The sequence below is a fragment of the Amia ocellicauda genome, chromosome 2 (assembly GCF_036373705.1).
Source record: "Amia ocellicauda isolate fAmiCal2 chromosome 2, fAmiCal2.hap1, whole genome shotgun sequence".
Taxonomy (NCBI): Eukaryota; Metazoa; Chordata; class Actinopteri; order Amiiformes; family Amiidae; genus Amia; species Amia ocellicauda.
The window spans coordinates 18,288,187-18,308,285 of NC_089851.1; the positions used below are offsets into that span (position 1 = coordinate 18,288,187).

The following is a 20,099-nucleotide window of genomic DNA, read 5'->3' on the forward strand; positions in this document are numbered from 1 at the left end:
TGCTCCTTTACATAATAGGTCTGGGAAGGTAATTTCATAATTGGGAAACCAAATTAAAAATATCATACTTTGTAAATCTGTTAAGGCATCAGTTCACTCACTGGAAGTAAGTTTTTATGTCTAACATTTAGCGTAAACCTCATTAAGACTATTGAGCCACAGTGGATCATTGTTTGTGTAGCTCTTCTGCCTTTGAATCCTAGTAAATTATCATGTCATGTACCAGGTTGATATGATAGGGTTACAGATAGATTTTAGTCAAATTCTGTGTTATGGGAAAATCTGAGAGATCAAATGTACCCACCCACCCTCCATCGACATACACAACAGTGTACAATTTGAATTGATGTCATTATTATTCAAGTACTACAATTGCCCATGTTGACCATGAATTCCAGGAAGTAACTAACTCTGCAAATTATACAAATGCTTTGGGGTTTCTGAGTTCAAGATGTTTCCTCTTGTTTATTTGGCCTTCTTGATGTTAATTTAAAGTAAAATGCTTTCCTCTGTTACACGATGAGGAAACTGGTGGACCGTGTTACAGCACAGCGTGTTTCCTTTCTTACTCTTTTGCAAAGGCTTTTTCTCCACAAACAAGAGATGTACATAATAACATTCCTGTGTGTCTCACAAGGCCTTAATAAAGTTTCTACTTGCAATTCTAAATATGAAGTCTACTTCCTACTGCATCACAATTATGTTCTAAATTATTTGATATTTGGTTTTATTTACTTTTATTTATTATGATTATTAAAGAACCTGTATATTTGGAATTTAATAATTTATTACTGGAATTAATACATTTTTGTAGACTGACCACTTTTGCATGTTTGTAATATTTGCAAACTTTTTTTTTTCTTTCCTAGGCCATCCTAACATTTGATTTGCTAGTTTTTGATTTTGTTTTTATGCTGAATAAAACACTCCTAGCACTTAACTTCAACAGAATGTGATTCCTGGTTGGACAGATGTTTTCAATAGTTTTGATTTTATTTTGCAAAGCTTTTTAGCTATGAATTTAGCTTTGAAAAATATAAATGGCAGTTACATATCTGGAAATTAAATAAACCGCGTAGGTGACGTCGTTCTTGCTCTCCTGGATGTCCTGCATTTTTTATTATAACTTTTTTTTTTAAATTTTAAGTACGGTTTTGCATAAAGTAATAATGATCTGCTTATCTGTGTTACTGTGAAGCCATTTGCAGCTTTGTACTTTTTACTAGTCTAGTCTAGCCTTAGTGTCAGTGTCACCTTGTTCAAATTATTAACAGGTTAAAGTTATTAATATATTTCTCAGCAGACACACTTATCCATGACTTACAATATATTAGTTTATTTTTTTTTTACATTTACACAGCTGTGATTTTACTGGAGCCATCAAGGTTAAGTACATTGCTTAAGGGTTAAACAGCAGCAACACTCTACCTGGCATTGAACCCACAACCCTCTGCTTCAGAGTCCAGAGCCCTCACCACTGCTGCACACTTCTTTCTTGACTCAAATTTTAGAAATATGTTTTTAAATAATAAACTTGAAATTGATCCCTAGTTCTTTTTGTTAGTATATTTTGCCTATGGGACATGCAGTGAAAGATGGTGATGTTCTGATTTATTATTGATAATGTTTTTCGAAAATGTCTAGTTCCCAGTTTGTTGACTCATGCCATAAAAACCTTTTATAATTAAAGATCCCTGGTTATTTAAATCAATTAGGCCCACTCTGTGATCATGTTTGGGACATCAGTCCCGATGAGGGTGTAAATTAGCTGCCTCACCTCTCTGAAGGTTATTCCCGGAGTCGTTGGAGTAATCTGCTGTCTTTCTACCAATATTGTTTATTGTTCTTTAAAATCTGCTTCTTTCCATCAATGTGTCACACACGGAGGCGTGTAACAAGACCTCTTTCTAATAAAAGCATGCGAAATGTCGCTTTGGTTCATTTGAAATTCAAAGGAAAGTACAAATCAATCAGTGCTCTCTTTCTTACATTCTCTCTCACTTTTCTTTACACTTATTTAATTCCTTCATTACAGTTCCTGCTATGTTTTTTTTTGCTTTTCACTGTTAAATGCCTTATGTAAATAAGACGTAGCCCTTAGTGTCCCTAGCTATATTGTGTTGCTTATTTGTTTTTATGTTTTTTCATTATTTTATGCTGACATTTTTATATTCTTTTCCAAATGAAGATAATCACAATTCGATTAGCTCAAAAATATTCTAATCGGTTCTCATTTATATACATTGTTTGACATCATGATGCTGTTGTTATTCTGGCCACTTTTCTAAATCGAGTTTTCTTTTCTCCTGTAGCCTATTACAACAACACCACCAAAGTAGCAGTGAAAACCTTGAAGCCTGGAACGATGTCTGTGGAAGCTTTCCTTGAAGAAGCCAACCTGATGAAAACCCTTCAGCATGACAGACTGGTCAGACTCTATGCTGTAGTCACCAAAATAGAGCCAATTTTTATCATAACTGAATTCATGGCCAATGGTAAGTATAGACTCTATATCATTTTACTATCATGTGTTAATGAGATATTGACATGTTTGCAATGTTTGACATTTCTTAATTTTTTTTCTGACTAATTGTAACTAGGGCCCTGCGTTTTATGCGACCCGCTTTCTAAGGCTGCACTTTATTCCTCCAAGCATAAGGTGGTCATCTAGTCTGCTTAATTAAGCCACTTACTTAATAATAATCTCCCAATTCCTTCCATCATCTTAATAAGTAATTGTATTAAGGCGAATTGGCATGCAGATTCAGCAGATTTATGTAAAAGGACACACATCTGTTTATTACTAATGGGTCTTATTGTTTCTTAGAATGTGTACATTAATTTAAGTGTTTACATTTACTAGTAGGAACAAAATTTTTTAAGTAAAAACTAAAAAATGGCACTGATTCAAGAACAATTTATATAAAATGTCACTTTAATGACATTTAATACACTTAAGAATCGTCTGTTGGTTAACCGTGCCTTCTTTCATACAGTGATGTTGTTCTGTAAAAACTTGGCCATAAAAAGAATCGCTTCTATCTTTCAGCATTTACAGAATTGGTAACAACTGACTTATATATTTTAGCGTTTCATGTTAAATTGGGAACTAATTCTTCAGCTTCAATCCAAACTATTTTTAATCTCATCCTGTAAGCAATATCTAAAGGTCCTCTAACACCACAGTGTTTGGTGAAATGCGCATTTTCCTTTTCCACAAAGCCTGCATAAGAAGAGATCTGTATTTAGAATGATATTCAGTAGCAAAATACCAAGCACCCCATCGTGTTATGCATGGTTCAGGTGACAACTTTATGAGTACAGACTTCTTGTTGGATTGCTTCTGTCAGGTGGTCTTTAAGACATAGTTTTCTGCTTGGACAATGTATACATATTTTTTACGATTGCAACCAGCTTGTCTGCTTTTGGAAAATGACTGCCCAGATATGCTGGCAAGGGTTATTATGTGGGCATTACAAGTCAAATGTTCAGAATTTTGGTGCTAAACCTTGAAGATTGTTATAGCTATGCCTTGATCATGTAACTGGCATTATTGGGTAATATGCCCGTAAAATTAATAAATTATCTACAAATGCATCTAAAGATGTGGCTTAGTAGCCTGTTTTTGGTACACACCTATATACATTTTTTAAAGTATTTTATCATTTTCCCACAAACACAAACCGAAAAAAGTGTTACATATACAGGTAATGTACAGTATGATTACATCAGGCTGTTTCTAATCTCGTCCTCCAAACTTCTATCTTGTCTTATTATTGGTCATTTATTGTCTACTGGCTCGATTCCATAGCTTATTTAGTCCATCTCTGATCTGTTGAAGCACATTGTCTTTTTATAATGTTCACTCTTTTAATGATGTCTGTACACCTTTTCATACATGCTAAATCACCTTATATTATATTTTAGTAATGGTATGAATAAACCTGGAGACTATTGTGTAGCTGTATTGTAGAACCACAGGTATCTGATATATACTTAAAAGACATGACATGCTATCGGAACAAATGTTTAAGTGGAATAAACACAAGTCTTGATTTTATTTTTCAAACTGTCCTGTTATAATTGGATAGCTATTTTGCCATTGATTGTGACATTTGATTTCTCTTTATATTTGGTGTTACCTTGGGGTTTTACATGCTTCCTTTTCTGTCTCTTCCAGGTAGCTTATTAGACTTCTTGAAAAGTGAAGCTGGTAATAAAGTACAGTTACCAAAACTTATAGATTTTTCTGCTCAGGTAAGAAAATGCATGTTACAGTTTCTTAACTGACATATCCAATGTAATATTGCACATTCAAATGAAGTTCTGTTTTAGTATCATCGTTTTACAGTAAAATAAACCAAAAAAATGGTGATGTCAGTTTTTCCATTGGTAAGCCAAAAAGAGGAACATCAGCTTGCACAACTGCATTTCTAGTTGCTATATGACTAGGCTTGTTAGACCATGTACACAAGAATAGTATTACATTTCATTGTAATTTAAGTGTTATAGCCACATCTGAAAAGTACATTTGAGGTTAATGTGTTCTAGGGGAATAGAGCTTATAAAGGAGCTTCTGAGCTTATAAATTCACTGTAAAACCTATGAAGTCAGTAATGTTACTTCACCATGTTATACCCCTTGTTTATGCCGTTATGAGTGTTAATACTGCTGGCTGACTTTAGGCCTCTATTAGAGTCCCCCTGCTAACTATGTTTAGAAGATAGTCACCCATTGCACTAAAGACATAACTTGTTTATCATTTAATTTTGATCAATACATATTTTCATATGACCGTGTATTGTAAAATGTTTCACATAGCTTTTACAATCTCTAGCAGTCTCAATAATAACTACTTTGATTCACTGCAGTCTTTCATTTTCTATTTACACACACAGCACTGCTGTGCTAAAGTATTTAGGTTATCTGTGCTGAGACACTTTGGTATTCACTTTAGGGTTCAGTTTTTTAAAGCAGAACTGGGCCTTTTTTAAATTCACCTACCTAATTTAATTAGTTAATTGCCTTAACCTTAAGTTAACCATTTTTCTAAACTTTCTTAAATTAATTATGATGTAAAGTGCTACAGGTGTCAGTTATCCTGAACTGTGGTGGTCTGCTTGAGATCAGTTTGAATGTCAATTCAAAAAGCATTTTTTTTTTTTTCTTCATGTGTCAAAATTGTGTATGAACATAATAGAGGTCTAAAACACGTTATATTCATTCACTACGCGGCTCGTAAATCCTTGCACATCAGTCGTATTCAATTAAATAATTCTCATGCTATTAAATTTTAATGACATTAACACAACAATGCTGTGGAGAGATCAGTCTGTCTGTGTCACAACTCGGGAGAACTTGCTGGAAACGCTGACATTGCTCTTGCAACCTCCATTTTTGTTGACAAATTCCTAATTGTCTAAATCCCTCTGTGGTTTCCAAAAAGGCAAATAATGCACTTCAGTAAACAAAATAACATTTGAAAAACATAAGTGAATAAAAACTTGCCAGACATATACACATCAACAGGCCTCCATGCTTCATTGATCTGTACTGTGAAAATAAATAATGCCTACTGTAGGTTAGAATTTGTGATAACAATATCCATTCATAATTTAACTTTAAAACTGGTCATCCACTGGAAGATAATGTTTCAGTGCCTTCTTAATTATACGTATACATATTACTTTAATATAAATAAAAGGGAAAACGGTCTGTACAAAGGCCTTCTATTTGTAGTAATTTGCTCAGGCTTATCGGTTACATACAGAGTGAAAATGTATATACAGTTATTAACTAATTCTGCATTTGTGCAAGAATGCTGTGAATTTCCTCGACAGTGATGGTTTCTTAGAGGAATGAGCATTAAATATACAATACACAGGCCAGAATGAAAACCATAAAACTGAATTTCATCACTACAGCTTCTGGCAGTTAAATAATATATTTTCAATATTACTGTTTGGTTATATTAGTTATATATAAGTTAGAATTATCCTGTCATTCCAAAAAAAAGAAATACGTTTAAAAAACTCTCACAAAAGAAACTGAGGTTGTTAAACTTTTAGTGCAAATAGGTCCGTAACATATCATCAAGGTTGAGTGACTAGGACGATCAGCACGATAATTTCAACACCTGTTGATCCTCGTTTTTGTTTTTTTGTTTATTCAAATACAAATGATATCTTTCATAATAAGGACCATTATCATATTCAAAGACCAGATTTACACAGTTTGCCCTTTGTATTGCATGATGCTTAACAATCCAATAATGACTGTACACAGTCAAAACAACCACAGATCTTTACATACTCCCCCATGTTTTGCTCTTGGCAGTGTACAATATGTATAGAATAGATGCTTAGATGATCGTGCTTATGAAACTTTTAGGTAGGAACAGCAGTATTCAATAATTAATAATAATAATAATAATAATAATAATAATAATAATACAAAATAAATGCATTGCCAAGGTCATCTAGTTTTGCTGAAAGTCATCTATTTCAGGTGAAGCCGGTGTATATGAATGTTGAGGTCACAGGTTAAGCTTTTTCTAATTAAAACTTAAGGACTTATGTATGACTACAATTTAAGGACAAAGTGCTTTCACATAAATATGATTTATTTAAATATGGTTCATTTACAGATTTCAGAAGGGATGGCATACATTGAAAAAAAGAACTATATCCATCGAGATCTGAGAGCTGCAAATGTGCTTGTTTCTGAAAGCCTGATGTGCAAGATAGCTGATTTTGGCTTAGCCAGAGTAATTGAGGATGACCAGTACACAGCCAGAGAAGGTAAGTTTGTATTCTATAGGGATATGGATTTTACACATTATTATTATTATTAATAATAATAATATTATTATGTATTTGTTACAAAATTTCAAGTAAATCACACTTACAAAAATCTATATATGTAAATATAATTCTGTGAGTATATCAAATTGTGTTGATCAAAACACATTGTGTAATTCATATTTGTTTTGTTTTCTTCTCCCATCAGTATCTGGAAGTTTTCATTTGCCCTGGTAATAAATAAATAAATAAAAATACCCAGAGTGAAACAAAATGAATGTACTGAGGGAAATTAGGTTTTTCACACATTCAGACATTCATTTTTAAAAAATTTTTTTTACCAGAGGTTCACTTCCCCCCCCGTGTCTGAACACAACTGAAATTTTCAACAAGTTGAGAAAAAAAAAAAACAGATGTTTATGCAAATGATTAGCACGAGCTCAGTGCTTGTGCAGCTGTGTGTTGCAAAGGACTTCAATCAACAAAAAAGCTTCAGATTATTAGAATATTCACTATGCATTCAATTTCAGAAAGTCATATTTTCTTTGAATATGGGTGAATATCAGTCTTGTGACATTCTTGTCTTGTGATTTTTTTTTTTTTTTACAGGTGCCAAGTTCCCAATCAAGTGGACCGCACCTGAGGCCATTAACTATGGATCATTCACTATCAAATCAGACATGTGGTCCTTTGGAATCCTCCTGTATGAAATCATTACATATGGAAAAATTCCCTATCCAGGTAAGACATCAACAAGCCTAATCCCCACAACTACTGCCTCTGATACAAATTAATATTGATATAATATGTTTTTAAAATTCAAAGTCAATTTATAAAATCCATGTTATCTTGAGAAACAATCCTGCCTGTCCTGGTCTAATTCATTCTTTACTGTTATTATTAAAGTATTTATTAAAGAGTAATAATATTAAACAAACAGGAATTATCTATTATATTGTGGCTCTCGGGTTAGTCAGTGTGATCCCACCCATGTTTACACTCAATGTTCAAGAATAGGCTGCAGCTGCACTGTGGACAGAAGAGAGACGGCTGCCTCTCAGTTGAGCAGCTTCCTTTTTTCTGTGCTTCCGCTGTATAATGAACATCGAAATGACACGCAGTCGCATGAACACAGTGCCACCAACAGCTCTCGAAAGGACAGTCGTCGAAATTGAAATTTAACCCTTCATTTGTGACAATTAAAAGCTTCCATGATCTTTATACTTAATACTGGAATTATACTTTTATATGCATATATAACTATATAACTGTGTTCATGCACATATTGTTTTAATTTGATTGCTAGGATTTAATACAATAATTACTGGGGGCGGGGGAATGCTTAATCTTATAATTTTTAGGAGCAGGTTTGTTAATGTAATAGTTCATTCTTCTCCCCCTTAAATATCCCTTTCCTTGAAAAGTTCAATCAGAATGTAAGTGTATTTTCTTTCTCCTGGGAACTCGATTAAACACCCATATTTATGCTATTGAATGTTATGATTTATAGGTTAGACTTCTTCTAGGTTTAATCACCATATTGATGTCCTTATCACAACTTTTTTTTTTTTTAATTTTCAAAATGGTCAATGACTCTTTTTAATTTATATATATACACACACACAATTCTAAGATCCACTAAACATAAGGGGGAAATGCAGTCTTTTCAAAAAAGTAATTTGTTTTGATTTGTAGATCCAGGAAACATTACATAATCATTATACTGGTTGTTGTAAAGATGCCAACTTTAGGCCATCAGCCTGTTTCCCTGGTAATCCACCTCTCAAAAGCAGCCGTCCTGGCGAAACGCACCGTCAGCGTCGCAGTATCCCAGTCTGTTAGAAGACTGTTGCTCAGGCAACTGCATGTGTCTGTAACGAGCACAGACAGTTTCCCTCAGTTTAATGGTTTACACAAAGTATATTTTCTAACTATATAAAGTGACTGAAACACTGTCACATAAACAGGCAATTAAATCTGTTTTAGGTATTAAATGCTTGAGCAAAACAAAGGTTGATGACTTGCACAAGAATTGTTGTAATGATGATGATTATTATTGTTCGTAACCGGTTCTTATTTAGCAGAACCATTTGTCCAAGACAATGTATGTGGCTTAACAAACACTATACATAATATTAGATGGGGAAACTACAAACTAAAAAATGTTACAGTGAGTAAATGTAAGATATAAGAATATTAAACTAATCAACAGCTATAATCTTAACAGTATATCATCAGGAGGCAGGAAATAGAAGTTCATACAATTTGGACTTTGGCATCATATATTTATCCTTGGTACATGTAGTATGATCTGTAGTTTTGTCACTGTTTTTGTTTACAATGCTAACTATTGTAGCTGATCCAGCTAATGAAGGTATTGATAAGGATTGTCCTTAAAGACAAATTCCAAGAGTGTGTAAAAGAAGGAAGTAAACATGGCTGTGTGAACAGCCCACTGAATAAGCAATGTGTGCTGCTGATATACTTCCCCTTCACGCTTCCTCTCATTCAACATTCAGTGTATGCTACATCTTTCTGCAATAATATCGAAGCAGAAGCTAGCAGTCAGAAATCATAAGACAATGCATGCAGTAAGTAAATATGTAAGCTACTCCTTAAAAGTCATATAGGTTCACCGCATAACTGAAAGGGAAAGGTGTTTGTTCCTTGTTCACATAGTCATGCATCTCAATTTTATGTAAAAGAAAAAGGGAGAAATATGATAAATATGCATGGCTTCTTTGTATGGTGCACTACAAATATACAGATCATTATTTTGCCAGAGAAAATGGGCATTAAATTGTCTTTGATTGCCACCTAGTGGCTAAAAGTTTTATTTCAAATTTATCAAATTTGATGGAGCATGTTGACTGATCATGTTTATAAAAACATTTTGTTCAATATTTGTATCCATGTACACAAATGGGAATTTGAAAACATGGATTTTATACCCACAGGAATGAGCAACAGTGATGTCATGGCTTCAGTCCAGCGTGGTTATCGGATGCCAAGTCCCGAAAACTGTCCAAAAGAACTCTATGAGATCATGTCTTCCTGCTGGAAGAACAAACCAGAAGACAGGCCAACCTTTGACTACATGCAGAGTGTGCTGGATGACTTCTACACTGCGACTGAAGGGCAGTATCAACAGCAGCCTTAGGAGGAGTCTGCTTCACTGTACTGTGCCTTTTCTGATATATTATATTGGTTTGGCTACTGTGATGGAGAATTTTAGCAAAACGTCTGATTTAAAGTGACAGTCTTACCAAGTCAACCAGCTGCTTATTTTAAGCAATACTTTTTTTTCTTCAGGAGACTATTTTCCTACTTCAAATTGAAGTTCCAAGGTAACCTAAAAAGTACTTCCACTTTTTTTTCTCTGTAATTACATGACTGGCAAGACAAAAGTAGTGGCCCTCCACTGTGTTTCAAGGAAATAGTGCTTCCCTACAACAGACTTAAAAACCAGAACAGGGAATAATCAACTGATTGTGATACAAGGATTGCAAAATATGCCTACCGACTAAAGAAAAAAAGTTACTAAATGAAGTAAAGCACATTTTTATTCATACAAATCAAGATGATGACAAAGGGTGGAGTTCTGCAACCATGGGTGAAAGTCTGTTTGGCAGGGTTTTATGCAAAATCCAACAGCCAGTATGGAGGGAGGGATATAGAAAATGTGTAAACATCAACTAATTAAGCAATTAATGGGTCCAGTGAAGTCCTTCATAAAAACCTCAAGACCCTGAGCTTAAGTTGCTGGCCTCTGCTGTAGCATGCCTAACAAGTAATCAAACGGCAGGCTTTTGTTATGAGATTATTTGTACAATTGAAATGTATATCCTATCTGTCAGTCTTGTTAGCTTTAAACAAGATACTATAGGTGTTGACACAACTCAGGCCTGTGCTTCGATTGTTCATTAACATACAAAGGCAATGGGTAGTAAAAACCAATAATGCCAAGTTCTGCCAAATGCTTTCTTCTAGGCCCAAGTACTCATAGGTCTGATTTTTGTTTATAGGTTTTTTGTTTTATAAATCATAAAATTCAAAGCACTGGCAAGTTTCTCTCTGATGAAACGGTTAGTTTGCCTTTTTCATCCAGTGCCGAGGTGCTCTGGAAATGCATTCAAGACAAACACTGGATATATTACTTCTGCTAACACTGCTGTGAACAGAATTGCCTTACACTGCACACATGCACTTCTAACTACTACAGAGAGGCAGTTGTTTCATGTACTTGAGAAAGTCAACATAATCTGCAGTTATTTTATATTTTTTGAACCATTGTACATTCCACATTTGTACTAAAATAAATTGTACTTACTTTTGTGTAGATTGGTCAAGAAAAATATTTAAGTAGAATGATGCTGTATAATTAGTTTTGCAGAATATGATTAAATGCAATACATATTCACACTGGATGTAGGCCTACATCCATCCATCCATCCTTTAATAGCTTTTTAAAATCAGGAAAAGCAGTTTCCACAATGAAAAACTGGTGTGTGACCAACCTCAACAATTACAAAATAAACTAGCAATACCTTAAATTTAGCTCAGTTATACATTTGCATAAGATAGTTTGTAAAGGAAAGCATATCAAAGTCTTAAAGGCGAACGCCACCAAAAATCCATCTTGTCTCAGGTTAGTCTATAAGTAGAAACTCATTCTGTGGAGTGAGTTTTTCATTTCCAGCTCATTCTATGTACCAGAAACCTTTCAATCTCTGACTTATGGTACATAGAATGAGCTGGAAATGAAAAACTCACTCCACAGAATGAGTTTCTACTTATAGACTAACCTAAGACCAGATGGATTTTTGGTGGCGTTCGCCTTTAAGTGAACATTGTATTAATTATATTTGTTTTAGCTATAGCACCCTCTAATGTCCATTTCCAGCATACCATACTGTATGATCCTAATGTATACATGCAACGATACTAAACAAGAACAACCATTTCTAAAATACACTGTACGGTTGTGGCGATGAACCATTAATCATGAGATAATACAAAAACGGATTGCTTTTCTAAACCGGATCAAAGCAGTGCTCCTGGATTTCATGGAGGCCTCAAAGCATTTTGTGTACAGAATTTAACATGTAAAAGACAATTTTATAATTTAAATCAACTTTAATGTGTATATATATTAAAAAAAAAAAAAAGATTTGTACAACAATAAATGACAAATGGCAGTTTCATTTTACAAGGCCATCTTCTGGGTGGATCTGGGCGTGCTTTTGACAGACTTCTTCAAAGTCCGGCTGAGAGGCAGCTTTACAGGGGAACTAACGGAGGCCTTGATGTTGGCAAGCAGGCCTCTCTTGGGTCGAGGCTGCTCAGAGACTTCTTTTGAAAGCTGATTTAGCCGTTGAAGGTCTTCTCTAAGCTGCGACACCACAATCTCTAGCTCTGAATTGCTGCTCTGGAGTCTTTCAATTGCCTGGTCCTATGGATACAATTGTAGAAGTCAGTGTTCTTTAAAAGGTCAATCATTTAGGGTATCAGAGTATTCGAAACAAGCGGGACCAAAAAGCTTTTCCCCTGAACAGAAGCCTAGATGGCATGCAATAGGAGTGAGTTTGTTTAGCATTATTCTAGTTATTATAATATTTGCTAGAACTAAAGTTATATATAATTACACACATACAAAAAGTATTTAGCTACTCATTGTCAGTTTGATTTTGCTTCTTCGAGGTCCAACAATTTTGAATGCAGGTCTTGCACCAACACTCATGCTGCCTCAGGTCTTGACCTTCAATTATTTAGAAATGTAGTATCCAGACTATAACAGGTCCTCAAAACACAGGAAAATTGAAAATGAGTGAGTATTAGAGTTGACAATGTTACAATATAGCTGCTCTAGATATATGCATCACCTTAGATCACCAGAAACAAATGCATGTCTTAAGGATTCAAATGAAGTACAGAACACACACCTGTTGGAGAATTCGCTCTAGAAAGTCCTTGATTTCAGCTTCCTTTTCCCTAAAGCTCTCTCCGGCTTCCTGGAGGGTTTCATTCATTTCATCAATCTTTTTCTTCAAGGATTTGATGATCTAATACAAAGGAATCTCAATTAACACTTGTACAGAGTTCAAAGTGGTCAACACTAACCAGCTGTGCTTAACCCCCACAAATCATACACCACTTTGCCGTACCTCGTCTTTCTGTTCATGGAGCCGTTCAGATAAGGAATTGGCCTCGGAAAGGGCTTGGTTTTCATTGAGCACTATAGAAAGTTAAAAATTGAGAAAAGACTATATCCAAAACTTTCCTAGGACAATTAGAGTTTTTAGCTCACACCTCAGAGCACACTGCATTTAAAAAGGGAATCGTCTCGTTACTAGAAATGCGATGAGTACACCTTAAAATCATACACCTCCCTTAAGCGGAACCACATCCTCAGCACAGGATTTGAAACATTTCTTCAGTTGATCTTGCATACCCGCGATGTCCGTCTCTGGGGAACACCGAGTGGAGCTCTCCATGGTCTGCGGAGCCAACGGATCCTGGAAAGCTTTTAGCCTATGTGCCGTTTCTGCAAGTTTCTTCTGCAGCTCCTAAACAATGTTTGGGAATACATTGCACTAGAACCAGTGATCTGGTAATAAAATTAGACATTAAATCCTACATTATCCTGTAAGTTCGGAACTCGGGTCTTAGCAGAACATGCATTCAAAATGTTGAAATGACAGACTTACCCTCATTTATATAGTTATGTTTTTTTGTTGTTTTTTTTTGTCACAAAGGTCATTTATGATTTTCAACTTAGTCCTCAAGCAATAATGATCCAATATAAAATGGGCATGGAGTGAAAAGATATTTACTGAACAATAAGGATCAAAGTTACCTCAACATGCTTTTGCTCTTCAAGAAACTCTTCCACTGGCACATATTCATCCTCGACTCTTTCCAGGGCACATTGATAAGCGTGCTCCTTGATGGCATCCTTGTACATGTCAAAGGTGTTCTCCAGCTTCTCCTCATAGCTGTCTTTTAATTCTTCAATCTGCCTGCTGGTAGAGCATGCACAGGGACAGTGAGCACTTGCTTTTCTGTAAAGAGTGTGATATTGGTCCCCAGTTTAACTGGTCAGGCAATATTAATATGCAAGCACCCTCAAAGGAAAACACCAATTTTTTCCAAGTGTGTTACACCAACATGACATTTTAAACAAGAAACCAATGCAAATTTAAATCAATTAATTGAACATGTATTTAATAAAATGTCAGATTATGACCTCGTTATTGGGATGTACCCGATTTTTTAATACTGAAAGGCTTATATAAAATGCATTTGAAAGGGTTAAATACTAGCAAACCTATGGTTTGGAAGTCAAACTCAAGAGAGACTTGGGTAGTAGAACCCCACTTCAGGCATCACATTTCACCATCTTGGAAGAGAAGGCTCACCTCCTGGTCTCCTCGCTCTCCATGAGCTGCTGCAGCATCGCATCGCCCATCTCTTTACGAATCTCGATCTCTTGAACCAGATTTCTACGACGTTCCACAAGCAACTTCTCTTTGAGGCTCTCGATAATATTTAGGAGCTCCTTTATACCAAGTTAAAATAAAGCAAGCAATTTAAGAGGAATGTTCTACCATTTTGCAGGTGCTTCTGCAGAGTGCCACACCATAAAGGATTAAGGACTCCACTATGCCATTCTCCTTTTCAGTTTAGAAGTCTAAGCAGAAGCTATTTTTAGTCAACAGCGATACGAAATGAACAAGAGCAAGGAGATACTCAGGTTGGTAAAGGTTACAGAATATGCACATCACCACCATTTTATTTTAAATACCTCCTGAGGCAAGATTGACATGTCAGCTTCATCATCATCATCTTCATCAAGCAATTCTTCCTCCGACAGGTAACTTTCCAGGGCCTCATTGTCAATGACCCCGTTCTTCACGAGAGGTTTTCCATCCCTTCCCACCAGTCTAGGAGCTATACTTTCCAAGGTTTTGGGGGTTATTATCTGCACCACCTGAAATGGACAGGCACAAAATGTTACTTGGTTCTCCCCCATATAAAAAAACCCATGCAATACATCTTCAAATGCTTTTCTTATACAGAGACATGGATTAAGTGAAGAGAAGAGTTCAGCTCAGAGAGTCAAATAGGAAAGGAAGAAATAAGGGTCTTAACAGTAAGGTCGAGTGCTACCAACCTGCTTGGCTACAGCAGAGAATTTCATCACGTGGAGAGTTTCGTCATAGGTGGAAGCACACTGGTTTATGTTGACAATCATGCATGCTCTGCCCTTCCCACAGAAGATAGACTGAAACAGCCTGGTCAGTTTGCTCTCACGAAAAGGGACATAACTGTTCTTGGTTCTATGAAAGAAAATTACAGAAAGTACGTTTGTAGAATATGAATTGACAAAACTGTTCTTGGTTCTATGAAAGAAAATTACAGAAAGTACGTTTGTAGAATATGAATTGACAAACTTAACTGGTCTAGGACTCTGGACTATTCAAAACAATAATTAAGGGAGCGTTTTATGACCATACTTGCTGAAAAACAAAAACCTATTAAAGGATAATTGAAGATTTCAAGTCTAACATAAAAATTTAAGAATGTAAGGCAATCTACTGCACTTGCACTAGAACATCTGCAACAGCTTCAGAAACTCGTCAGCTGCTCAAAACAGGTTAACGGACCTATAGATTTTAATTGAAACCATTACAGCATAGTATCCATCCGATTCAACCTGGAGTGAAACCATTACAGTATTAGCGGGATTTATTTACACACTTTAGACATTTGTAATAAAATCCCTTACTTTACATTCTGGTTTTGACGCAGTGCAGAAATGCATTTTCCCAGAATAAGCAGTGAATTATTGATGTTTCCAGCTTCTTTCAAGCGCTCTCCAAATGTCTTGGTTTTGTTGCATCTCTCAGAGCCCGCCAAGTCACAAAGTGAGAGTCTAAAACCCCCAAAATAAACACCTTTATGAAAATTAAACACTCAAAAAGCCTCAGTAAAATCAAGCAAAACATAAGTCACCACAAACTTACTCGGATATCTTCTGAACTTCAGTGCCTTGAATTCTCAGAAGTTTAATGGTAAATATGCTGTGGCTGTGAAAGGAAAGTGCACAAGTTGCGATTAAAGGATATAGACAGAATAATGGCATCGCTGTGGCCAGTGATTCTTTGCCTGTAAGGGATAGGAATATATATTAAGAAAAGAAAAGGGAAAAAAAAAAAAAAAAAAAAAAACTAATGATGATTGGAGTAACAGTTACATGAAGGAAATTAGAGGGAACATGCAATTGTAATGAGCAATTGCAAAAGATCTACACCTTTACGGACAAGCCCATACCTTCTGCTTGATGACTGGTTCATCTTTGTAGAGGCCGCACTTCGGTTTTTATTTCCAATTTTCAAAATTTTACAAGCTTCTTCAGTGTTCTGGACATAAATCCACTTTAAACCTGGAGAAAAGATCAGATTAAAAATGAGAGCCATAACAAATAATTGTACTCAAAACCACAATGGAAAGTGTCGGTTTTACAGCTATACACATCATATGTTCACATTCACGAAACAGCACACAGTACCAGGATCCGATCAATACTGACCACACATTCATCCATTTCACACTACATTACTACATCCTTATACTTGTTTTCAATGGTTCAAAAATAAATTGTTCCAAATTAATGCCAAGAGACTTGCCTCTCACATAGGAATTCCCAGAAGTGTCTTCACAGACTCTCAAGGCATTACGTTTCTTGCCTTTAGAGGTAGGAATCAGATCAAGCAAATCATATACACATTCGTTATAAATTTCAAAGAAGCAGACCCACACCGAGAACTTTGAAGTATCCTGCTCTGAATCAGTCGAGTCAAACAGACCTGTTGATAAGGGGAACAAATCAGTTGAGTGTTTCCAGAAACCATATGGGGAACATATGAATGCATTATCCAGGCCGCAAAAACTAAAATCAATAGTACCGGACTGATCATAGGATACTGAAGAAAAGGACAAACTCGCTGTAGATGGAGATTTCGACATGCTTTTCATAGCAGTTGCGCTTCCACCGGCTTTCAGAGATGGGTCATTTTCCTAAACAAACACCCAGAAGATTCACAAGTTGTTTGCAGAAACAAACAGCATTTAGTGATACACTGCAGAATGAGGAACTGTTCAACTAGATTCTTTTTAACCAATAAGGCTTATATCCAATATGCTCATTATGATACAGAATGTATTAAAGCAAGATACTGACCTCTTTGAGTAATGCAAACACCGCAGCTTTTGTGGATTTCTCCATCTGAACTTGCTCAGAATCTAGATACTGGACATCACTGCCGAGATAAGGCTTCAGATCCATTTGTTCATATTGCTTCCCTTTTATATGATTAAAGATCAAATCAAGAGCTCGGGGTAAAATGCCAGGGTCTTGAACAGATCCTGTGGATAAGAAATGTGAACTTCACTGCTACAATGCAGTAGTCGGATGTATGAAAGCTGTGGAGCTTTGACTCACTTCGAAAGACTACAGAGGTTACCAACACCAGGCACAAACCTTACAATTACAGAAAGCCATTGAACTTTTGAAGTAGAACTTGGACATTTTAAAGATCTAAAGATATTGCTTTTGATGTTTAGAAGTCCTGCTTTGAGGCCACTCCAAGAAACAAGAGTACACACACACACACACACACACACACACACACACACACACACACACACACACACACACACACACACACACACACACACACACACACACACACACACACACACACACACACACACACACACACTTTTTAATTTGTTATATACCTTGGATTGTGTGGGTTTTTCCTGCATTGGTCACTCCATAGGTAAAAACCAAAGCATTCTGTCCTGCTAAGTAATTAAACACAAGACTTCTCACTGTACTTTCAAAGAAGTTTGTCTGTGTTGTTTCAGGTCCAAAGATCTAGGTAAATAAAATAAAATGCAAGCCATTTTCAAAATGGAACAGTGAAGTCTCCAAACTGCACAAACCAAGATACTGTTTTTCCATCTATATTTTTGGTACAGTCAGCAAACGATCCATACAAAATAAGAACATAAAGCACCTGAGAAAAGGAAAACTTATGCATGGCCTGTCCAATCCCCTTCTCGCTGTTCTTCATCGTTAAGGATTCCTTAGGGGCCTGCAGCACTGCTACTTCAGCACTTTCCAAAACGACACAACCCTGCAGAAACAGAAAGCCTACGTGCTCATACAGTGCATCAAACATGAACATTTACTGCCTCTCAGACTTCTTGTTACCTGATCCTCATTATTCGAGATCTCTTCCTTGGAAAACGGTCTCACTCTTAGGTAGACCTTTAGCTGCTGCTCTTCAGTCTTACCAACTGGGTCAACCTAAACACAGGGAATGAACGTATAGCACAAATCACTCCGAGAGAAACCGCAGGTGCAACCCAAGCTTGAGTACCAGCACAGAATCAGGTCATTGCAGTCACTTGACTACCCAAATAAGTGTGCACATTTCTGGAAAAAAAAAAAACTGTAGGTCTTGAAGGACTGGATCAGCCATATTAACACTAATAATTGACTCTCCAACTAGATTTTTAAGACCAGTCCGAGAGAAGACTTGGGAAAGCAACTGAAGGTGGAGGTCATGAACAATGCAGGCAACAGAAGCGTTGTTAAATCGCTGTGGTTCATGCAATACAAGCACTTGCCGCAGTGGTGTACCTGGGCGGGGGTTGCGGGGGTTGCCGATATTGCGGACAGCTCAGACAGGGCGCCTTTGTGAAGGTGCTCCACATGAAGCTCGCACGGCGTGGACTCCATGGCGTCCACATCCGCCAGCATGCAGCTCTCATCAGTGGACATCTCTACCACCCCCACACGACGACTGCGATCAGCTGGCAATGGGTTTAGGTTGTCGCTTATTTAAACAGGATCTCATCGCTTGTTTTTCACTTATTATGTCATACAGGTTATGGATATCGATTGATAAAATGTTACCAGTTTACAGAAGTCAGCTGGAGTCGCATTAAACAATACCTTTGTGTACTATAGTAGCAATGTCCTCTGCTGTCCTCACACTGCTGCTGCTGCTGCTGAATAAATGAGCCACAGCGCACATCTGCGCAGTCAGAGCCGCTTGATGTCAATTGAAGGCAGGTGCGCGGATTGCCAGGCTGGATGTGTGATATTCACATTAACCCTTCGCTTGGCCAGATTCACTCATTACGACACTGAGACTTCAGTCCTAGCTGTATCCCTCAGATTATTTCGTAGGGTGTGTTATGGCAAAGAACAAGAGAAATAAAATAAAGACTAATGCAGCAATCAACGGTGAAAACAATAAAAAAAAGCTTATTATTTGATATTTATTATTCTTATGCATTATCCTTATAGATTTAAAGCTCACAAGACAAAATTGTTAGGTTCATGTGTTTTTGCTAATCTATAGACTTGTGACTGGTAATCACATTAGATTTCTACATTAAAAGTCATTTTTCCACTGTACACACCTATAATCGCTTTCCTGGTCAATTGGTGAATGCAAACTTACTTCATAGAGTTAACAAAAGATAACTCCTATTTAATTATTTGAAATACATGTTTTCATTTGCTCTTTTCTCTGATGCACGGTTTTATAATTGAAATCTATGTAAGTATCTAGAATCATGACTGTTACATTGCAATATAAATTTGTACAGGTGGTGTTAGCAATTTAAACCAAAACCTAGGTTTAGTGACTGCATTGTAGTTCTCTGGATACAGACAAAAAGTGAGAAATACACCATAATTATAAATTCACCTGTGTGGTTATGTATATGGTATATATAATCTCACAAAGGGCTCAATCTTTCATACCAAAGCAGTTACTTGTAACATTAATGGCTTAATTTCTATTAAAACACAATATTCATTTTACACTATACAAGTGCTTAATGGATGCAGGAGCCAAATTACCAGATCACTATTTACCTATGAAGCCACCAGCTTATAATACATTGTGCATGAACACTCAATATAAACAGGGATACAACAAGCTTAGCAACACTGCTTACTCTGCATTATATCAATGTTATTCTATGTTTTGCTCACAACTTAAATATGGGATGATCCTTCTACTCATTTGCTGCAGTCTTAAGATGCCTCTTTTCTTGCAAGTTGCGTAATGTATTGCATTGGTGGATCGGACACTGTAGTCTTAGGTTTGCAATGAAAGTTTTTGAATGTATGTCACCCTGGATAAATTTCCTATTTAACAACCCTAGAGCACAGCTTGGAAGTATGGGATTGGGGGGGGGGTTGAAAAAAAA

At 36.2% G+C, this 20,099-nt stretch overlaps 2 protein-coding genes across 2 annotated transcripts in view; one reads left to right on the forward strand and one right to left on the reverse strand.

Annotated features, from left to right (window-relative positions):
- The window catches only part of lyn (LYN proto-oncogene, Src family tyrosine kinase), a 28,038-nt gene extending 16,899 nt beyond the window's left edge, over positions 1–11,139 (forward strand). The window contains exons 9-13 of the mRNA XM_066719854.1: positions 2,313–2,495; positions 4,181–4,257; positions 6,647–6,800; positions 7,410–7,541; positions 9,758–11,139. Coding sequence (XP_066575951.1) covers positions 2,313–2,495; positions 4,181–4,257; positions 6,647–6,800; positions 7,410–7,541; positions 9,758–9,960 — 749 coding nt within the window. The 3' untranslated portion in view covers positions 9,961–11,139. The remainder of the gene's footprint in view (positions 1–2,312; positions 2,496–4,180; positions 4,258–6,646; positions 6,801–7,409; positions 7,542–9,757) is intronic.
- A 777-nt stretch (positions 11,140–11,916) lies between these two features.
- Positions 11,917–18,875, reverse strand: LOC136766412 (kinesin-like protein KIF20A). The gene is made up of 18 exons (XM_066719853.1): positions 18,514–18,875; positions 18,082–18,177; positions 17,885–18,004; positions 17,604–17,742; positions 17,044–17,228; positions 16,769–16,880; positions 16,490–16,669; positions 16,134–16,245; positions 15,827–15,889; positions 15,589–15,735; positions 14,974–15,139; positions 14,605–14,790; positions 14,219–14,358; positions 13,657–13,822; positions 13,252–13,366; positions 12,965–13,035; positions 12,743–12,862; positions 11,917–12,252 (listed from the first exon to the last, which is right to left on the reverse strand). Exons 1-18 carry the CDS (start codon positions 18,652–18,654, stop codon positions 12,007–12,009), a joined length of 2,505 nt encoding a protein of 834 aa, XP_066575950.1. The 5' UTR covers positions 18,655–18,875; the 3' UTR covers positions 11,917–12,006.
- Positions 18,876–20,099: the final 1,224 nt, after the last annotated feature.

Coding starts and splice junctions, on each gene's coding strand:
- LOC136766412 (XM_066719853.1), bottom strand. CDS start 18,654: ATGTCCACTGATGAGAGCTGCATGCTGGCGGATGTGGACGCCATGGAG. Junction 14,791..14,973: donor TCTCTGCTGTAGCCAAGCAG/GTTGGTAGCACT, acceptor TGTCCATTTCAG/GTGGTGCAGATAATAACCCC. Junction 12,863..12,964: donor TCCATGAACAGAAAGACGAG/GTACGGCAAAGT, acceptor CCTTTGTATTAG/ATCATCAAATCCTTGAAGAA.